The sequence below is a fragment of the Bos grunniens genome, chromosome 10, assembly GCF_055505025.1.
Source record: "Bos grunniens cultivar Pamir isolate PY7600 chromosome 10, Bosgru_T2T1.0, whole genome shotgun sequence".
Classification (NCBI taxonomy): Eukaryota; Metazoa; Chordata; class Mammalia; order Artiodactyla; family Bovidae; genus Bos; species Bos grunniens.
In genome coordinates this window covers 23,702,304-23,720,176 of record NC_141174.1, presented here as the reverse complement: position 1 = coordinate 23,720,176, position 17,873 = coordinate 23,702,304, and the positions used below count along the sequence as shown (strand labels likewise).

At 37.7% G+C, this 17,873-nt stretch overlaps 1 protein-coding gene across 34 annotated transcripts in view; it reads left to right on the top strand.

Moving 5' to 3' along the window:
* Positions 1–17,873, top strand: part of RAD51B (RAD51 paralog B) — a 738,822-nt gene that overhangs the window by 18,236 nt on the left and 702,713 nt on the right. For all 34 annotated transcript variants that reach the window (XR_015134112.1, XR_015134116.1, XR_015134113.1 and 31 more), the window contains one exon: positions 11,814–11,950. Coding sequence is in view for 24 of the 34 variants with exons in the window: in XM_086320092.1 (XP_086176218.1) it covers positions 11,814–11,950 (137 nt within the window). In the remaining 10 variants the exon portion in view is untranslated. The remainder of the gene's footprint in view (positions 1–11,813; positions 11,951–17,873) is intronic.

Sequence of the window (17,873 nt, the reverse complement as noted above, 5' to 3'; positions counted from 1 at the left end):
TTCTATGTAAGTACTTCTCACTGTTACAGTTTTACTGTTTGTGTGATTAGTTACTGTATGTCTTCCTCATTGGAGAATAAATTCCAAGTGGGCAGGAATTGTCTTTTTCTTCTTATTTTTACATCTACAATATTAACACATGTGGTAGTGGTGGTTTAGTTGTTCAGTAATGTTCGAATCTTGCAACCCCATCGATGGTAGCCTGCCAGGCTCCTCTGTCTATGAGATTTCCCAGGCAAGAATACTGGAGTGAGTTGCCATTTCCCTCTCCAATTAGCATATGTAGAAGGTACATAGTAAATATTAACTGAATGAATGAATTTGTTTTCATTTATTTATTTTTAAGCACTTATTTACTCTAATGTTTTGGTTCCTGCTGCCTCTCCTTCACTCTCAGACTCTTTGGTCTTGGAATAAGCCAAACTTCAGTAACTTTTAATGTTACTGCTCTTCCGTAGTACGGTATTTATTTTCATTTGTATGCCATTTGGTTTCTTCAAATTATCAAAATAGTACATTTAAGAAATATGATTTTTCTACCTAATTGATTTCTTTATTAATAAACATCAGCAATTATTTTAGGAGTTTTTTTTCTCATAAGTTTTAAAGTCGTTCCTCTCTGATTCTATATCTACAGATGTATAGAACTGTGTTAAACTGCTGTTTAACGAACCATTCCAAAACTTAGTGGCTAAACACATTAATAAATGTTTATTATCTCACACAGTTTCTGAGTCAGGAATTCAGGAGAAGCTTAGCTGGCTGTTTTCAGTTCTGGTGTCTTAGGAGATTACAATCAAGAAGTTGGCTGAGGCTGCCATCATCTGAAAACTTGCCTGGAGGTGGGGAAGATGAAGATGCCTTTAAAGCAGCTCCCTGACCTATAGAACTGTGAGATAATAAACAGGATTGTTTTAAAGCTGCTAGTTTGTGGTTAATTGTTATATAGCAATAGAGAACTCATGCAGATCTCAGAGGAGATGTCTAACTAGTTGTGTTGCTGGATCTTTGTTTCTGGTGAAAAGTTCAAACCTAGCATCCCAGATATCAGGTAGAAGTTAGATCTGGTGAAGATAAGATGTAAGGCATCTAGTTGAATAAACTTCGACCAGGCCTAAGGATGACTTGAGGGAGGAAGAATAAATCTGGAAACATTCTGCTGTCACTTTTATAGCTGCTCTTTCCTGACTCTGACTTCAAAACAACCTAATTTATTTATCATCAGTTTTGATTTATGTGAACTGCCCTGAATCTGTGTACGTTCAGCTACAGTACCAAGATTAAAAGTGGAATTAGAGAAGCGCTACTCATGCCAAAGGCAGAAGCAGCAGAGGAGAAATCAAAGGGAAACCAACTGTGCTGAATCACTAATGGAAGTGAGCTACAGGGCTTTGTCTCATTCCCAGAGAACATCAAATCCCTTACTTATGGAATATATAAGCAGATAATTCTACATCTATTATGACAGTATTGGTAGGGAAGATATGTTTGAAGTTTAAACTTTAAATATTTATGTTATGTGGAGATCAGACCGTGTAATGGTAGCCTTCTCATATGAGGTAATATAGATCAGATCAGCGTTTCTCAATCTTTGTTCATTACCACCCCTTAAGGAGCTTTTTAGTCATTTTTCCCCCCAATAACATTTCCACCCCCACTCAAGATTTTAATTGTTGCTGGTGAATTTAAGGTTCTTGCTTTGTCATGAAAGAATTTAGAGACAAAACGATAGGTTAAGAAGTGGCTTTATTTAGAGAGAAACACACTCCACAGACAGTGTGTGGACCATCTCAGAGAGAGCAAGAGAGCCTCAAAACATGATGTGGGTAGTTTTTATGGGCTGAATAATTTCATAGGCTAATGAGTCAGGGATTATTCCAATTATTTTGTGGAAGGGGTGGGGGTTTCCAGGTATTGGGCCACCACCCACTTTTTGACCTTCTGTGGTTGGCCTCAGAACTGTTATGGTGCTGGTGGGTGTGTCGTTTAGCATGTTCTTTTACCAGGAGGAGAAGGGGATGACAGAGGATGAGATGGTTGGATGGCATTGCCGACTTTGTGGACATGAGCTTGAGCAAGCTCCAAGAGTTGGTGATAGACAGGGAAGTCTGCTGTGCTGCAGTCTGTGGTTGCAAAGAGTGGGACATGACTGAGCAACTTAACTGATATTACCATGAGCACATAATGAGACTCAAGGTCTGCTGGAAGTTGGCTCATCTACCCTCTTGGACCTGGTTAGTTCTAACCAGTCTTTGTCATGTTCTGTCATTCTTTAAAAGGTTGTGCCCTGCCCCCTTCCCTCCTGTTTCATGTAGATATACTATATATCTGTTTATGTACTGTATGTAGATCTGTGCTTTATAAGGAAAAGAGAGTAACATCTTTCTTCCGTGATCAAAACCAAGTTTTGCCCTTGAGGTCACTGTCACCCTTGCTGAGAATGCATGATAAAGATGCTGATATAATTAGGTAAAATTAAAGGTTGTATTTAAAGGGATCATTAAAAAAAGGTATTTTTATATTGTAATCCAGAGATTATAGGAATAGAAAACTGGTCCAAACTCACGTCGATGAAAAGAGGTATGGCATCTGCATATGTTGGTTGGAGAGTACCTCTGGACGGGTAAACCTGTGAAGCACCGCCAAATCTTTATAACATTTAAGAAAAATGATTATACCCAGATCCTTGCTCTAAATAATGAGAAACAATGTGGCACATGTCTACATTATTTGTGTTTCCTGAGTCGTTTCTATGCTTTGTTCATGATTTAAGAAGACCAGGTGTCCTCCTCGAAGGGGGCAGTTTTGCTTTGGAGGTGACCACTCTTCTGTCCCTAAAAGGTAGAGGCAGAATGCCAGACTCCTCTTTTGGCTTCCTTATCTTTCCTTAGAACAGTTCTGCTTGTTTCTCGTTGACTGGGTGGGCTGTCTAAGATTACAGGAGACAATAAGTCAAGGCTTGTAAATTCAAGTGTCCACAAAGGTCTTGGCATGTATAGAAATGCATAAACAATGAAATATAAGACATACATACTTTATCAGTCAATTTTGGCTGCTTACTCTGCTTACAACAGCAGCAGACAGTCATTTTTCTTGCTCAGGGGTCTGTAGGTCGGTCAGGGTGGGTCTCATCTCTTTTTCAAGCTGCAGTCAGGTTCTGGTCTGTTCCACATGCAGCAGCAGCAGTAGGAAAACTAGGGAGAGATTTCTAATCTGCATTCCTGGAACATCATCTGCTGACAAGATTTGTTTATCCTGCCCTGTGTTTTGAAAGGCAAGATAACCAGGCCTCTGTTCTAAGACAGGAGTTTAGCATATGTGGTTGATTGAATCATTGTTCCTAATTCGTCACTCATTTCCTGATTTAGAAATAAGTATCTTTCTCCATAAAGGTTTCATAAAGTCTTTTATATGGCACATATTATATGATTGTTAAATTTTTTTTTAAGTTTTATTTTTAAAATTTATGAAGGATAATTGCTTTACAGAATTTTGTTGTTTTCTGTCAACATCAACATGAATCAGCCATAGGTATACATATGTCCCCTCCCTCTTGAACCTTCCTCCCATCTCCCTCCCATCCCACCCCTCAAGGTTGATTCAGAGCTCCTATTTGAGTTCCCTGAGTCATACAGCAAATTCCCATTGGCTATCTATTTTACACATGGTAATGTTTTGACACTTTTTTTTTTAATGTGAATCTTGGGGTACTTGTCATTTTCATGTCCTCTTGTTTTCTTTTTCTACTCTGTTACCCTGCCTTCTTTTTTCCCCTTACCTTTCCATTTACTTTAAAAACAGCAGTTGTCAGTATGGAGTAAGAGAGAGTTGTGGAGAGAATTTAAAGTATAAAAGCTTCCACTTGTTGATATAAAATAACTTTAAAGATGAAAGTTTCTTTCACAAGGCAAACAGCTGCCTGACTGTTCTGAGATTGTTTGCTTTTTGTTTACTTTGGGATTCAAAGAGTGATTTTAAAAAAGAATTCTTTAGGTTTGAAAACCTAATTGTATTTCTGCCTAATCGTAGAGCATATGGAGACAGGTAGTTGGATGCTGGGGAAGGAGGCCATTAAAAAGATGATGTAACGTTTCCACATGCTCATTTCTCAGATCAGAACCAGGCAGTCCTTAAATTTTCTCTGCAAAATATTGGCTTGGTGGATTGACCCATCCTCTTGACCTCATCTTGAATGTGGAGGAACTCTCCCCCACATTCAAGATTTTGGGTCCTACTAGGTCTGGGTTTCACATTCATCTCTACTGCTTGTTCTCTTTTGAGACTAAAGTGACTAGGCTTCATTTTCACTTCAGTACAGTTAAACTGGGCTTCTTGGGTGGCTCAGTGGTAAGAATCTGCCTGCCAATGCAGCAGACACAGGAGTCTTAGGTTCGATTTCTGGGACGGAAGATCCCCTGGAGGAGGAAAATGGCAACCCACCCCGGTATACTAGCCTGAAGAATCCCATGGACAGAGGAGGCTGGTGGGCTCCAGTCCATGGCGTCGCAAAGAGTCAGACACAACTGAACACACACGCATGCACAATTAGACTTTTCTTGGTAATAATTCTTTCCCCTTTAAAGCAATTGCTAGTATTTGCTTCTTTGTTGATATTCTAGTGATCTTTACTACTCGATGTTTCCTTTCTGTTCTTTTACATTTCTCAGGCAGGATTGTTGAAACTCAGGCTCTAACTATACGAAGCTAATCGTATTTTACCAGTACCTTCTGTGTGTAAATGCTGTATTCACTCTGAGTTTCCAAGAAGCAATCACTTAGACTATTCTGGTTTGGCATGTCTGCTGTTTCTGACCACCATTGGAGCTGAACCTGGGAACTGAACACAATTTGAAATTTTGTGGTTTGGCTGCTAGAAGTCAGAGCTAAACTATCTGAAGCTAAAAATTATTAATGTTGAAATGTTTTAACCCACTAAGTAAACTTGAAAAAATAATGAAATTTAACTCTAGCCAACCTTTAAAAATTGCGAACAGCATATTTTTTGAGGCTAGAAAGAGAGGAAAAATATATGAAAAGGATCTGAAATTGCTAAAGAATTAGCAATTATTTATTATAGTTTACTTAAAGAAAATGTTAATATTCAAATTTGAAAGCGAAGTAAAGCAAACATAGAAAACCAGATGAACCCCAAAATCTTATGTTATCCACGTAATGTTCTACTTTTCTCAAGACTGTACTGAATCAGTACATAAAAATAATGAAGCAGGTAAAATGCCAGTTGTGCTCATTTAACTTCAGAATTTTTAAAAACATGTTTTCTTTGAAGATGAAATGATAAGATATTACCTTACATTTTCATGGTATTTTATACTTTACTAAATATTTTCACATATAACATCTTAAAAAATGTTTTTAAGTTGAGGGCTTGCTTCACCTTTCCACTAAATATTAAAAGTATTTCATAGGTTTAAGCTCATTAAATCTCAGAACATATCTAAAGATCTAATTAAATCTTTCAGTTTAGTTCAGTAGTTTGGTCGTGTCTGACTCTTTGTGACCCCGTGAACCACAGCACACCAGGCCTCCCTGTCCGTCACCAACTCCCAGAGTCTACCCAAACCCATGTCCATTGAGTCAGTGATGCCATCCAACCATCTCATCCTCTGTTGTCCCCTTCTCCTCCTGCCCTCAATCTTTCCCAGCATCAGGGTCTTTTCAAATGAGTCAGCTGTTCCCATCAGGTGGCCAAAGTATTGGAGTTTCAGCTTCAACATCAGTCCTTCCAATGAACACCCAGGACTGACCTCCTCTAGGATGGACTGGTTGGATCTCCTTGCAGTCCAAGGGACTCGCAAGAGTCTTCTCCAACACCACAGTTCAAAAGCATCATTTCTTTGGCACTCAGCTTTCTTTATAGTCCAACTCTCACATCCATACATGACCACTGGAAAAACCATAGTCTTGACTAGACGGACTTTTGTTGACAAAGTGATATCTTTGCTTTTTAATATGCTGTCTAGGTTGGTCATAACTTTTCTTGCAAGGAGTAAGCGTTTTTTAATTTCATGGCTGCAGTCACCATCTGCAGTGATTTTGGAGCCCAAAAAAATAAAGTCTGACACTGTTTCCCCATCTATTTCCCATGAAGTGATGGGATCAGATGCCATGATCTTCGTTTTCTGAATGTTGAGCTTTAAGCCAACTTTTTCACTCTCCTCTTTCACTTTCATCAAGAGGCTTTTGAGTTTCTCTTCACTTTCTGCCATTAGGGTGGTGTCGTCTGCATATCTGAGGTTATTGATATTTCTCCTGGCAATCTTGAGTCCAGCTTGTGCTTCCTCCAGCCTAGTGTTTCTCATGATGTACTCTGCATATAAGTTAAATAAGCAGGGTGACAATATACAGCCTTGTATATTTCTAGGACATATCTGAAACTGGTTAGGTAGATAGTGTATATTGAAAGGAAGTCGTTTATTCCTCCATTGGTTAACACTCTGAAGAGCTATCATTTCTCACCTTCAGGATCCACTTTCAAGTTTATTTATGAATATTTCCTTTGCTCTGATATCTGGCAGTTAATTTGATCCATATTGTTTTTGATGATGATAAAAAAGTCAATGAAAAGTGTTTTGGGGTCTTCAAAACTGCCAGTCTCCAAAGGAGAGTATGTAGCATGGCCCATTAGGTTATGGGAAGAAAATACTAGAATTTTTATTGGTGTTACATCTAAAACATAAAATAAACCTTAATTGACATTTAACATACGGCATCCTCACTTGATCCCTATCTTATACTGTCACGTGTCAGGTAATAATCCATGAGGAAAAGGTACAGAAGGTTGACAGAGACACCTTGTTTATATCTTTATTTTCAACATGTTGGGGTAGATTATAGTCCTACATGTTGGGATTCCCTGGTGGCTCAGACAGTAAAGCGTCTGCCTGCAATGAAGGAGACCTGGGTTCGATCCCTGGGTTGGGAAGATCCCCTGGAGAAGGAAATGGCAACCCATTCCAATACTCTTGCCTAGAAAATTCCATGGATGGAGGAGCCTGGTGGACTACAGTCCATGGGGTCGCAGAGTCGGACATGACTGAACGACTTCACTTCACTCACTTATAGTCCTACATGGGTCTAGTTAGGTCAATTTATGGATTTAGCTAAATCAAATCTCGCAAAACAGACAAATGGCATAAAAAGATTCCTGCAAAAAAACTATATATTGAAGGCAATACTAATAATGTGAGTAGAAATGAACCACATGTATGTAAAAGTCAGAGGTGAGAACTCTCCTACGATTAATGAAGTAAAAATCAGTGACAGTCTAATCTCATTTGTAAAGACATCCGCAAAATTTGGAATTAGAAAACAATTTGATATGGAATTATCTCCATTATTGTTAATAATGAAACTTTCTCTGGTATTTTGTTCCTTGAAATAGTGATAGTAAGAAGCCATTGTTAAGAAACATACGTCACAGAAAGACAAACATTCACAAGTTTTTCAGTCATGTTTAAGGTCATGTGACACATATTCAGTATCTAGACAAATTTCAGTAAAATTAATGTTAGATATTTAAAAGCCTCTTTTGGGTTTTCTTAATAACAAAAGACCAAATGCAATACATTTTTAATAACATTAGGGATACCCTTCAATGGACATGGTTTCGGGTGGACTCTGGGAGTTGGTGATGGACAGGGAGGGCTGGCATGCTGCGGTTCATGGGGTTGCAGAGAGTCGGACACGACTGAGCGACTGAACTGAACTGAACTGTTCTTCTGTTAAAATGGATGACATAAGACAGGGGAAGCAACATGGAATAACTTACATGGATTCTTTTAGGAATAAATACTTTCAGCTGGAAATCATTGCCAATGATGTGAAGCATTAAGGATTAAAGCAAATTATTCATTGAGGAAAGATGCTAGACAGTTAAAGTACAGAAGTTTCTAATAGGGCCCAGATTATCTTCTTAGCTAGATTCTGTTTCAGTAATGAGATACATGAACTAAATTATTTTTAAGCCACAAAAGTGAAGATATATCAAGGAAGATATATTCTCAAAAATAAATGACTTCTTAAATATAAAACAATGTTTATGAGGGAATTTCCTGGCAGTAATATTCTTGTTCTGACCTGATAGGGGTTTGGATTGCTTACATATATATACATTTGCTACAGTTCATCAAATGAAACACTCACGATCTGGGCATTTCATTGTGTGGAAAATTTACCGTAAAAGAAAAAAGAATCATACTTACTAAATTCAGGTTAATGATACACACATCAAACTTTTAGGGGAAAGTATATTTATGTCTCTGACTTACTTTGAAATACATTTAAAAACATCTAAGATGGACTGACGAATGAATGGATTGATGGATAGTCTAGTGTATTAGTGAAAGTGAAAGTGAAGTTGCTCAGTCGTGTCCGACTCTTTGCGACCCCATGGACACCAGGCTCCTCTGTCCATGGGATTTTCTAGGCAAGAGTACTGGAATGGGGTGCCATTTCCTTCTCCAGGGAATCTTCCTGACCCAGGGATTGAACCCAGGTCTCCCACATGGTAGACACATGCTTTACTGTCTGAGCCGCCAGGGAAGTCAAGTGTATTAGTAGACTGTACAATAGTATAAATATATGTATATATGCATGCACACTCAGTCGTGTCCAACTCTTTTTGACCCCATTAGTAGACTATACCCCTCCAGGCTCCTCTGTCCATGGGATTTCCCAGGCAAGAATACTGGAGTGGGTTGCCATTTCTTTCTGCAGGAGATCTTCCTGACCCAGGGATAGAACCTGTGTCTCCTGCATTGGCAGGCAGGTTCTTTACCAGCTGAGCCACAGGGGAAGCCTGTTATAATAGTATAATAGTAATAAAATGGCAGTTGCAGAGTCTAGGTGGTGAGTATATGGATGTTACTTGTAAAATTCTTTGCATTTTTCTGGTACATCATCCTTAGTCTATAGTAACACAGAAGTTGATGTCATATGTGTGAAGAATGCTTCAGGATGGTACAATTTTTATAAAAACCTGACTAGTTTTTATTGACTCTTTATAGTACTCTGTAACGTGATGAGTGATCATGAAAATCATTTGAATCACAAGAACTTCTTTGGTTATCTCTCAGCAAAGATTGTAAAAAGCTGTTGAATTTAAAAATGGGTGAAACTTTTTTAAAATGAAAAGTCAAATTTGTTGATCCTTTTTGTAAAACAAGTGACTGTGTAACTTGCCACCTAGCAGATTGCAAATCAGGCAGTCAGCCAACCAAGGGAACACTCTTATTCCATCCCTTCAAAGTAAAGGTGATATTTTTACAATGAGTGAGAAAGTAACTGCTTATTAAACGACAGAGATCAAAATACAGAACATTATTCAAATTTCTGCTTGGAAATGTTTTATGACGTGGTTTTTGTCTTCAAAGATGTACGTATCTTGTGAAAAAACTCTAACAATATTTTCTAAACTGTTAAGAAATCTTCCAAATAGTTTCATTTGATTTTGAAATCAATTTTTAAAAATGTTAAAGTGTAATACATCTTGATTGGTTTGCAAGAATAATTAATTGACCCAAGGGAAAATGACCATTTATTAGCCAAAGTTGAACAATAGCTTTTGCAATTATCCTTTCTCAACTACAGAGACATTACAATTGAGTACTACAATAAGCAGAATTTAGGAACTGTTTCAGTTGCTGGATTACAAAATAGTTAAATCAGTATTTTAAAAACAATGTACATAATTTCATTTATTTTCATTGTTTATTAGATTGAAAAGATCTGTATAACTAATATATAAAATATGAGTATTCTTTATGTTTCTAGATATTACTACTTTGTCATTTACATATATCACAAATGTAACCTTCAAATTTATAAGTCATCTTTTTTACTTTCTTTATGGCATATTTTTATCAAAAAAAGTTCTTAAAGCAATGAAACTATTGATTTGTATTTTAAATGAAAAATATATGAAACTTTTTAAATGCTTGTAATCTTTTATTTTTAATCTCTATGTGTATTTTTTACTGTCCATAATGTATTAGTAAAATAGTTTATATATAATACATATGCATATACTGGAGGATTGTAATAAAATTTTGTTTGTGTTTGTTTTTTTTGGGTGTGTTTGTTGGAGTATGTAATCAAAGAATTTTGGCATTTTCACTGATCACTGATCTGGCACAGTGTTATTGCTAGCAGCAATTATTTATACTAAAAGTTTAAATCATTGTTTTAGAGATTATAAATCAACACATGGTTTCTAGCTTGTGAGCCTTTGTTTTTTTTCAACGTTAAACTTTGAAAAATGAAGTTTACCTTTAGTCTAAGTTCTATAACTGGTTCTCAAATGTGGAGCAGCATTGGTGTCAACTTATTAGAAATATAAATTTTCAGGTCCCCTTCCAGACCTATGGCTAACCAGAAATGCTGGTTAATGAGCTTGCCAGGTGAGTTTAAGCTCAGTCATGTTTGAGAACCACTGGCCTAGGTGATTTAGACTCCTGTGTCATCACTTCTCATTTCTTCCTGCTTCTTGGTATACCTGAGACAGTGTCTTCAGATCTGGTGTGTCTCAGTTTAGCTCAGAGTTCTGTTTGTCTCTACCTCAGATTTTCTTCTCTCCTCCTTTTCTCCTTTTTCTTTTCCCTTCTTCCTATTGTGAAAAATTATTCATTAGTGCTATTCTCACAAAAGGGATAGTGTTTTGGTTCTGAAAATCTGGATGCCATAGCCACTATGACAAACAGTATGTTTAAAGGGGTTATTTTAAATATTTCAAATTAATTTTTGTTAACTACTTCCTGTTGGACTCAAATATGCCTTGATTAATGTCCTAGGCATATTCTTTTCCATCTATGCCCTCTTGTTTTCAGATTTTATAGTCTCAAATAGCTTTCCAACAACTAAACTTTTAAAATATACACTTCAAAGTATGAATCACCTAGATTTAGCAGTTGTTGAATTTGTTTCATTTGCTTTATCTCTCTTCTACACACACACACACACTTTTTTCCTTTGCTAAACCATTTAAAATTGTATACATCAATACCTTTTACTTTTAAATACTTTATTAATATTAACGATCAAAGTACCTTTAAATGGGACTAATTTAAAATTGTTTTGAAAGGCCAATTCATAACAAATGTTAAACCAATTATTAAAGCCTCTTAAATATTTTCAGAGTTTTCTATAAATGTCTTATTGAGAAAAAATATAGAACTTCAAGTTGTGAGTGTATCAATGAATCCTCAAGCCTTTCTCAACCAAAGTTTTTCATCTGAATTTTGCACAACACAGGGATGATTTTGCTGACTGTTTTCTCATTTCTTCCAAGGATGGTCCATACCTAGTACTAATCCAGATGCATAGGGGAGAAGTTCTTTTATTATATATATAGTGAAAGTGAAAGTCACTCAGTCATGTCCGACTCTTTGTGACCCCATGGACTATAAAGTCCATGGAATTCTCCAGGCCAGAATACGGGAATGGGCAGTCTTTCCCTTCTCCAGGGGATCTTCCCAACCCAGGGATTGAACCCAGGTCTCCCGCATTGCAGGCGAATTCTTTACCAGCTGAGCCATAAGGGAAGCCCAAGAATACTGGAATGGGTAGCCTATCTCTTCTCCAGTAGATCTTCCCAACCCAGGAATTGGACTGGGTGTCCTGTATTGCAGGCGGATTCTTGACCGACTGAGCTATCAGGGAACCCTTAAGAGTTGTATTAACAGTGTTCCCTTTGGGAACCCAGGTTAGTTGAACTGTGGCAAGTTCTTAAAAGGGTTTTGCTTTAACTAGATTGTGATGTTTATACAAATAATATTTTTTTCTTCTTATTTTTTTAGATTACAGGTCCCCCAGGTTGTGGAAAAACTCAGTTTTGTATAATGATGAGCATTTTGGCTACATTACCTACCAACATGGGAGGATTAGAAGGAGCTGTTGTGTACATTGACACAGAGTCAGCATTTAGTGCTGAAAGGTAGGAGATTTTATTTTCTATTATAATGCTTTATTTTTGTAACATATACAGCATAAAATATTTACAAACATTAATATTTACTTTTGAGAATATATTGTTAATAGATACAGGTTTAAAGGAATTTTCTTTTTAAAATTGACACAGGAAGCGTATTCTTTTTTTTCACACTTTAAACTTTTTGTTTTAATTTGATGTATAGCCAATTAACAATGTTGTGGTAGTTTCAGGTGAATATTAAAGGGACTCAGACATACTTATCCATGTATCCATTCTCCTTCAAGCCCGGCTCCCATCTAGGCTGGCACATAACATTGAGCAGAGTTCACTGTGCTATACAGAGGTCTTAACCTTCCTAAAGTCCCTAACTCTCCAGGAAACATTTTCTTTTTGCCTTTTCTATCCCTTTGTTATGGTTTAAAGGGAGTTTCTGGATAAGCTGTGTTTTTCACAAAGTCAGGAAGAAACAAGTTTAAGAAACAGAGGGAGAAATGTAAGTAGAAAATGGAGAAGAGGGAAGATTAATAAGAAAGACAAAATGTAAAGTGTTTTGTAAGTAATTTCTAGTTGGAAGTAAAATATTTGTGAGTGAAAAAAATTGCAATTTTCAAAACATTTTTTGTTGAACATTATTTTACTTTAATCTTTGAAATAATGTAGTATTAAATGCAGGAAATACTGATAGTAAGTATATGCATGCTTAGAAAGAAAAGATTTCCTTAATTTGGCAAGGACCTTTGTTTTAACATTCTGTGAGAAAGGTATTCAGTCATTTATGTAATTCTGTAAATCTGAAGATAAGTCTGGTCTCCTCTTCTGCTACTCTGATAGACATTCATAAACAGGAGTGCTTTATACATCTGGAAACTGATTCAATTCTGTTTTCTCAGCCAAGGTGTAGTATAGGTATAGTTCTTTGAGTCTTTCTCTAATTGTATCACAATGAATCTTCCTTATTTTTCTCTAAGAGTACTACAAAGATCAAAGTGTATTCCCTGACCAGGTAAATTCCAAATTTTGCCTAGAGCTTGTTTGCTTTGTTCTACAAATGGCACCCCACTCCAGTATTCTTGCCTGGAAAATCCCATGGACGGAGGAGCCTGATAGGCTGCAGTCCATGGGGTCGCTAAGCATGGGCATGACTGAGTGACTTCTCTTTCACTTTTCACTTTCATGCATTGGAGAAGGAAATGGCAGTCCACTCCAGTATTCTTGCCTGGAGAATCCCAGGGACAGAGGAGCCTAGTGGGCTGCCGTCTATGGGGTCGCACAGAGTCGGACACGACTGAAGCAACTTAGCAGCAGCAGCACACTTCTTGATAATCTTTTCTTCCTAAGTATATACCACTGGTTTGTCAGCTGTTTAAGTTTGTGTTACATCTTTGTATCTTCAAAGCCAAATCCTACAAGTGGCACATACTGGCTACTCAGAAAATGTTTGATAAATGAGGGAATTGACAAGTGTTACTCTCAGATCATGGAATCCAGATACCATTTCCTACTAAAAGGAACTAGGGTTCCATAGGGGAATGGCCAATTCTAGGTATGGAGCAGAAGGTTTTTGTTTTTTAGTAAGAGGCAAAAGATTTATTTGATCTGAAGTTCAATCAGAGTATTAGGAGGTTTATAAGTTGAATCTGAAACATCAGATATCAAGAGAGCTATCGAAGACTACTTACAGGAGTATCAGAAGGACTTAAGAATCAACCTGAGGAGCTCACACTAGCCAAAGATGAAACAAATTGATTACCAATAGAACAATAATAGAAGTAGACTAAGATACATGAAATACATTTAAATTCATGAGTCTGTAATATTAAGAATGAAAAGCAACAAATTGATCAACCTTGGAGAATTCTGGAGATGCAACTTATTATTTTGAAAATTAGTTTTTATAAAAAGGGAAATTAAGCATTTATTCTGTTTTCTATATAAATATTACTAAGTAGCTGCTGTTGCTACTAAGTCGCTTCAGTCGTGTCCGACTCTGTGCGACTCCATAGACGGCAGCCCACGAGGCTCTGCCATCTTTGGGATTCTCCAGGCAAGAGCACTGGAGTGGGTTGCCATTTCCTTCTCCATACTAAGTAGCAAATATGTCTTTTTTATAGACAATAAATGAAGAAGAAATAATAGAATATCACCAAATTATAAACCCTAAAAATCTAATGGATCTAGGCACTGAATATTGTGATATAATAAATATGTGTTTTGTAGTCATCCTGGTTCCTGTCAAAAGAACTTCTAAAACTTTTGAAATTTCCTGAGTGATAGAACTGAAAGAAGCATCATTTGTATTCATAATTACCCCCTTTCCAACCATAATTGATTTATGCTAATGAGATGACTCTTGATGGCCCTCTAGATTACATCCAAATGGACCTGATTGCCAGAGGAATCTGTCATGTAATTATAGGTTTGAACTTTCAGTCCTACCTCCCCAGTCTCTGAGCAGGGAAGAAGGACTAGAATTGGATCAATCAGCATTTCAGTCATGCCCATGTAATGGAATCTTCCAAAACTCTCTAATTGATAGAGTTTGTAGAGCTTCTGGGTTGGTGAACCTGTTGAGGTGTTGGGGGCAGGTGGTGCTCTCAATTTATTGCTGGTTGGTCTGAAGTAACAGAGGTCTGGGACTTGTGATTGATGTCTGAGGTCGGGGCCGTCTTGTGAGTCTGAGCCTTTAATCTATGGGGTCTGAGTTAACTCCTAGTAGTTAGTATTAGAATTGAACTGACTTGCAGGACACACAGTTAGTGTCCATAGGGAACTGGAAAATTGCTTAGTATAGAAAACCTACACATTTGGTGTCAGAAGTGTGAATAAAAATGGTTCATAAACAGAAAAGCATGCTGACATCACAAGGCAACCAGCCATTTTGGTACTTCCTGATGGAAGAATAATCAAATCAGAAAGTGATCAAGGTTTCAGATCCAATGACCAGTTTATAGGGGCTTCCAGGTGGTGGTGGTGGTAAAGAACCCACCTGCCAATGCAGGAGACATAAGAGATATGGGTTCGATCCCTGGGTTGGGAAGATCCCCTAGAGAAAGAAATGGCAACCCACTCCAGTATTCTTCCTGGAGAATCCCATGGACAGAGGAGCCTGGTGGGCTATAGTCCATAGGATCACAAAGAGTTGGACACTGCTGAAGTGATTTCAGTCACTTAATAATGTTTCCTAACTCACAAGGAACTTATGAAGGTTATTTGAAGACAAGGATTGAAATTTATATTGTTTTTACTTTTCTAGTCTATTCTTCACAAGGCTTGAAAAGTGTAGTCATCTAGTGCTAGGGTCAGATCGAATCAAAGGTCCCAGTGCTCTTTTGTATAGATGTCAGACTTGTGTTCTTATAGTGCCTTCTGGAGTTGGACATAGTGGGTTACAGAGTGGCACCAGCTCTGTCCTGCTTGGTCATGTTTCATTTGTGCTATTACAAGAGTGTTTGATCCCTGTTTGGTGTTGCTGGGAAAGGTAGATCAGGAAAGCTTTCTCCTGCAAGCAGTTGAATACCCAAAGAATAGTGGCTTAAACAACAAGAGGTTTATTTTTTCTCTCATAGCAGGAAGACCTGAGTTGCTGGCAGTGGTTCTGCTTCTCAGTGGTGGTAGAGACCTAGGGCTGGTACATTTTCGGCGTTATATCCATTCTGTGTCCCAGTCAGTGAGATGAGAAAGAGCCATTATATCTTAATCAGGAAAGTATATTTTTCAGAATAGCTGCCTCTTCTTCTCTGCTGATTTTCTTTTCATGCTTTGGAATCCTTCTCCAGATTTCTCAATTGGTCACCCTTGCATGCAAAGGAGGAGGGAAAAATCAGGGGAGAAATATTTGTAACAAGTCTGATGGGGCTGGTTAACATTACTGCCTGAGTGAAATTGAGGTTCCCACATTGCAGGCAAGAAGTGGAAATGGATATTGGTGGGTAATTAACAGTGTCTGCCACAGCTGGGATAGTTTATAGACTTGGAAAAGATATAAAGCAGGAAAAATAAGACTGAAAAAGGAATATTTTTAGCTTTCTGTATGTCTCTATATGGAGCACTCTCTCCATTTTGTGTTTACAAACAACTTGTTGGAAAAAGGCAAATGAGAAAGTAAATTGAAGGATTAATATGATGGAAGATTAAAGGATTCACATCTAGGGAATTTAGGGTAAGTGGAAAATATTTTCTATCAATAAATTGCTGAATATCTTTTTATCAAGAAGGAGGAAGAAAACAATAAATAGAATGAAAAAGAATAAATAAAAGTAAAAATTTTTTAATTTATTTTAAAAAAAGAAACCCTTGTGGGTGATGTACGTAAAAGCACTTTGGAATGAATTGGGATGATTAGTTATATATATTTTTTACAACAGTGCACTAGCTAGCTTATTTTTATATGACTTTGAGCAGTATGTTAATCATACATGTTCATCACAGACTGCAATTATATTTCCAAACTGTTAATAATTAGATAATAGTATGAAAATCAAAGTCGCTCAGTTGTGTCCGACTCTTTGCAACCCCATGGAGTATGCAGTCCAGGGAATTTTCCAGGCCAGAATACTGGAGTGGGTAGCCTTTCCCTTCTCCAGGGAATCTTCCCAACCCAGGGATCAAACCCAGGTCTCCCATATTGCAGGTGGATTCTTTACCAGCTGAGCCACAAGGGAAGCCCAAGAATGCTGGAGTGGGTAGCCTATCCCTTCTCTAGTGGATTTTCCTGACCCAGGAATTAAACCGGTGTCTCCTGCATTGCAGGAGGATTCTTTACCAACTGAGCTATCAGGGAAGCCCAGATAATACTATAGTCTGGTGCTAAACCCTCAGGTACTTAGGGACTGCCTTGGGGAGAGGGGAATGCGGCAGAATTCTGAATCCCCTTCTTCTGATTGATTCAGGAAAAGTCTGTTTTTATTTGTTTTACCTATTGGATTTCTGATTAGGGTCTGATATAGTTTTAGATGCTATATACTATATACACCTTGAGAATATGGATAAATAGATTAGTGGCCTGTCTATGGAAATTTTGGCAGCCATGAAAATTCCAGTATACATATATTGAATAAATACTATATTGTCCCTATTGGGGATAATTAGAAGAAAAGATGGAGCTGGAGGTTAATAATAAAAAAGGAAGGTAATATGAATGGTAAGTAGTAATAGTAATTTTTGAAATAAAACTTTGTGAGAAATAAAGTGGATAAAGGAGAATAAACCCAGGTCTTAGGACTGCAAGTGGATCTGTGTGTGAGAAAGGCTGAAGGATCTGGGGAAGCCGGAGATCTGGGGAAGCCGGAGATCTGGGGAAGCTGAATTCAGGGCCCTGGAAGGTGGCGACTTGGGGAGGAGGGATATAGAACTGGAACTGTAAGAGGCAGAAGTGGACATTCCTGAGTTGTCATGAAATCAGAAGAGCTTGAAAACCAAGAAGAAAGATGTAGTGCAATAGGGGACGAAGACAATCAACTAATCACAAAAATGTAAAATTATAACTATTATAACTAAGTATGCAAAGGAGAGGTATATGTTGTGTTGGTACCATGTGGAAGCAATGGCCAAGCTTAGATCTGAAGGAAGTTTTCTACTTAGGGTGCAAGTCACTTCTGAGGGTACCGGGTACTTTACCATTGCTGCTGCTGCTGCTGCTAAGTCACTTCAGTCGTGTCCGACTCTGTGCGGCCCCATAGATGGCAGCCTACCAGGCTCCTCTGCCCATGGGATTTTCCAGGCAAGAGTACTGGAGTGGGATGCTATTGCCTTCTCTGACTCTACCATTAGTGCCCTTTAATTCCTACCAAACTACTCAGAACATCAGTTTTTCTGAACCAGTGAAAGAGGGAGCAACATGTAGTGGTAGTGATAGCTTGACTTTAGCTGATTCTGATGGCAATGGCAGTGTAGTCTTAGGACCATCTACCTACTTGATAGTTAGTAT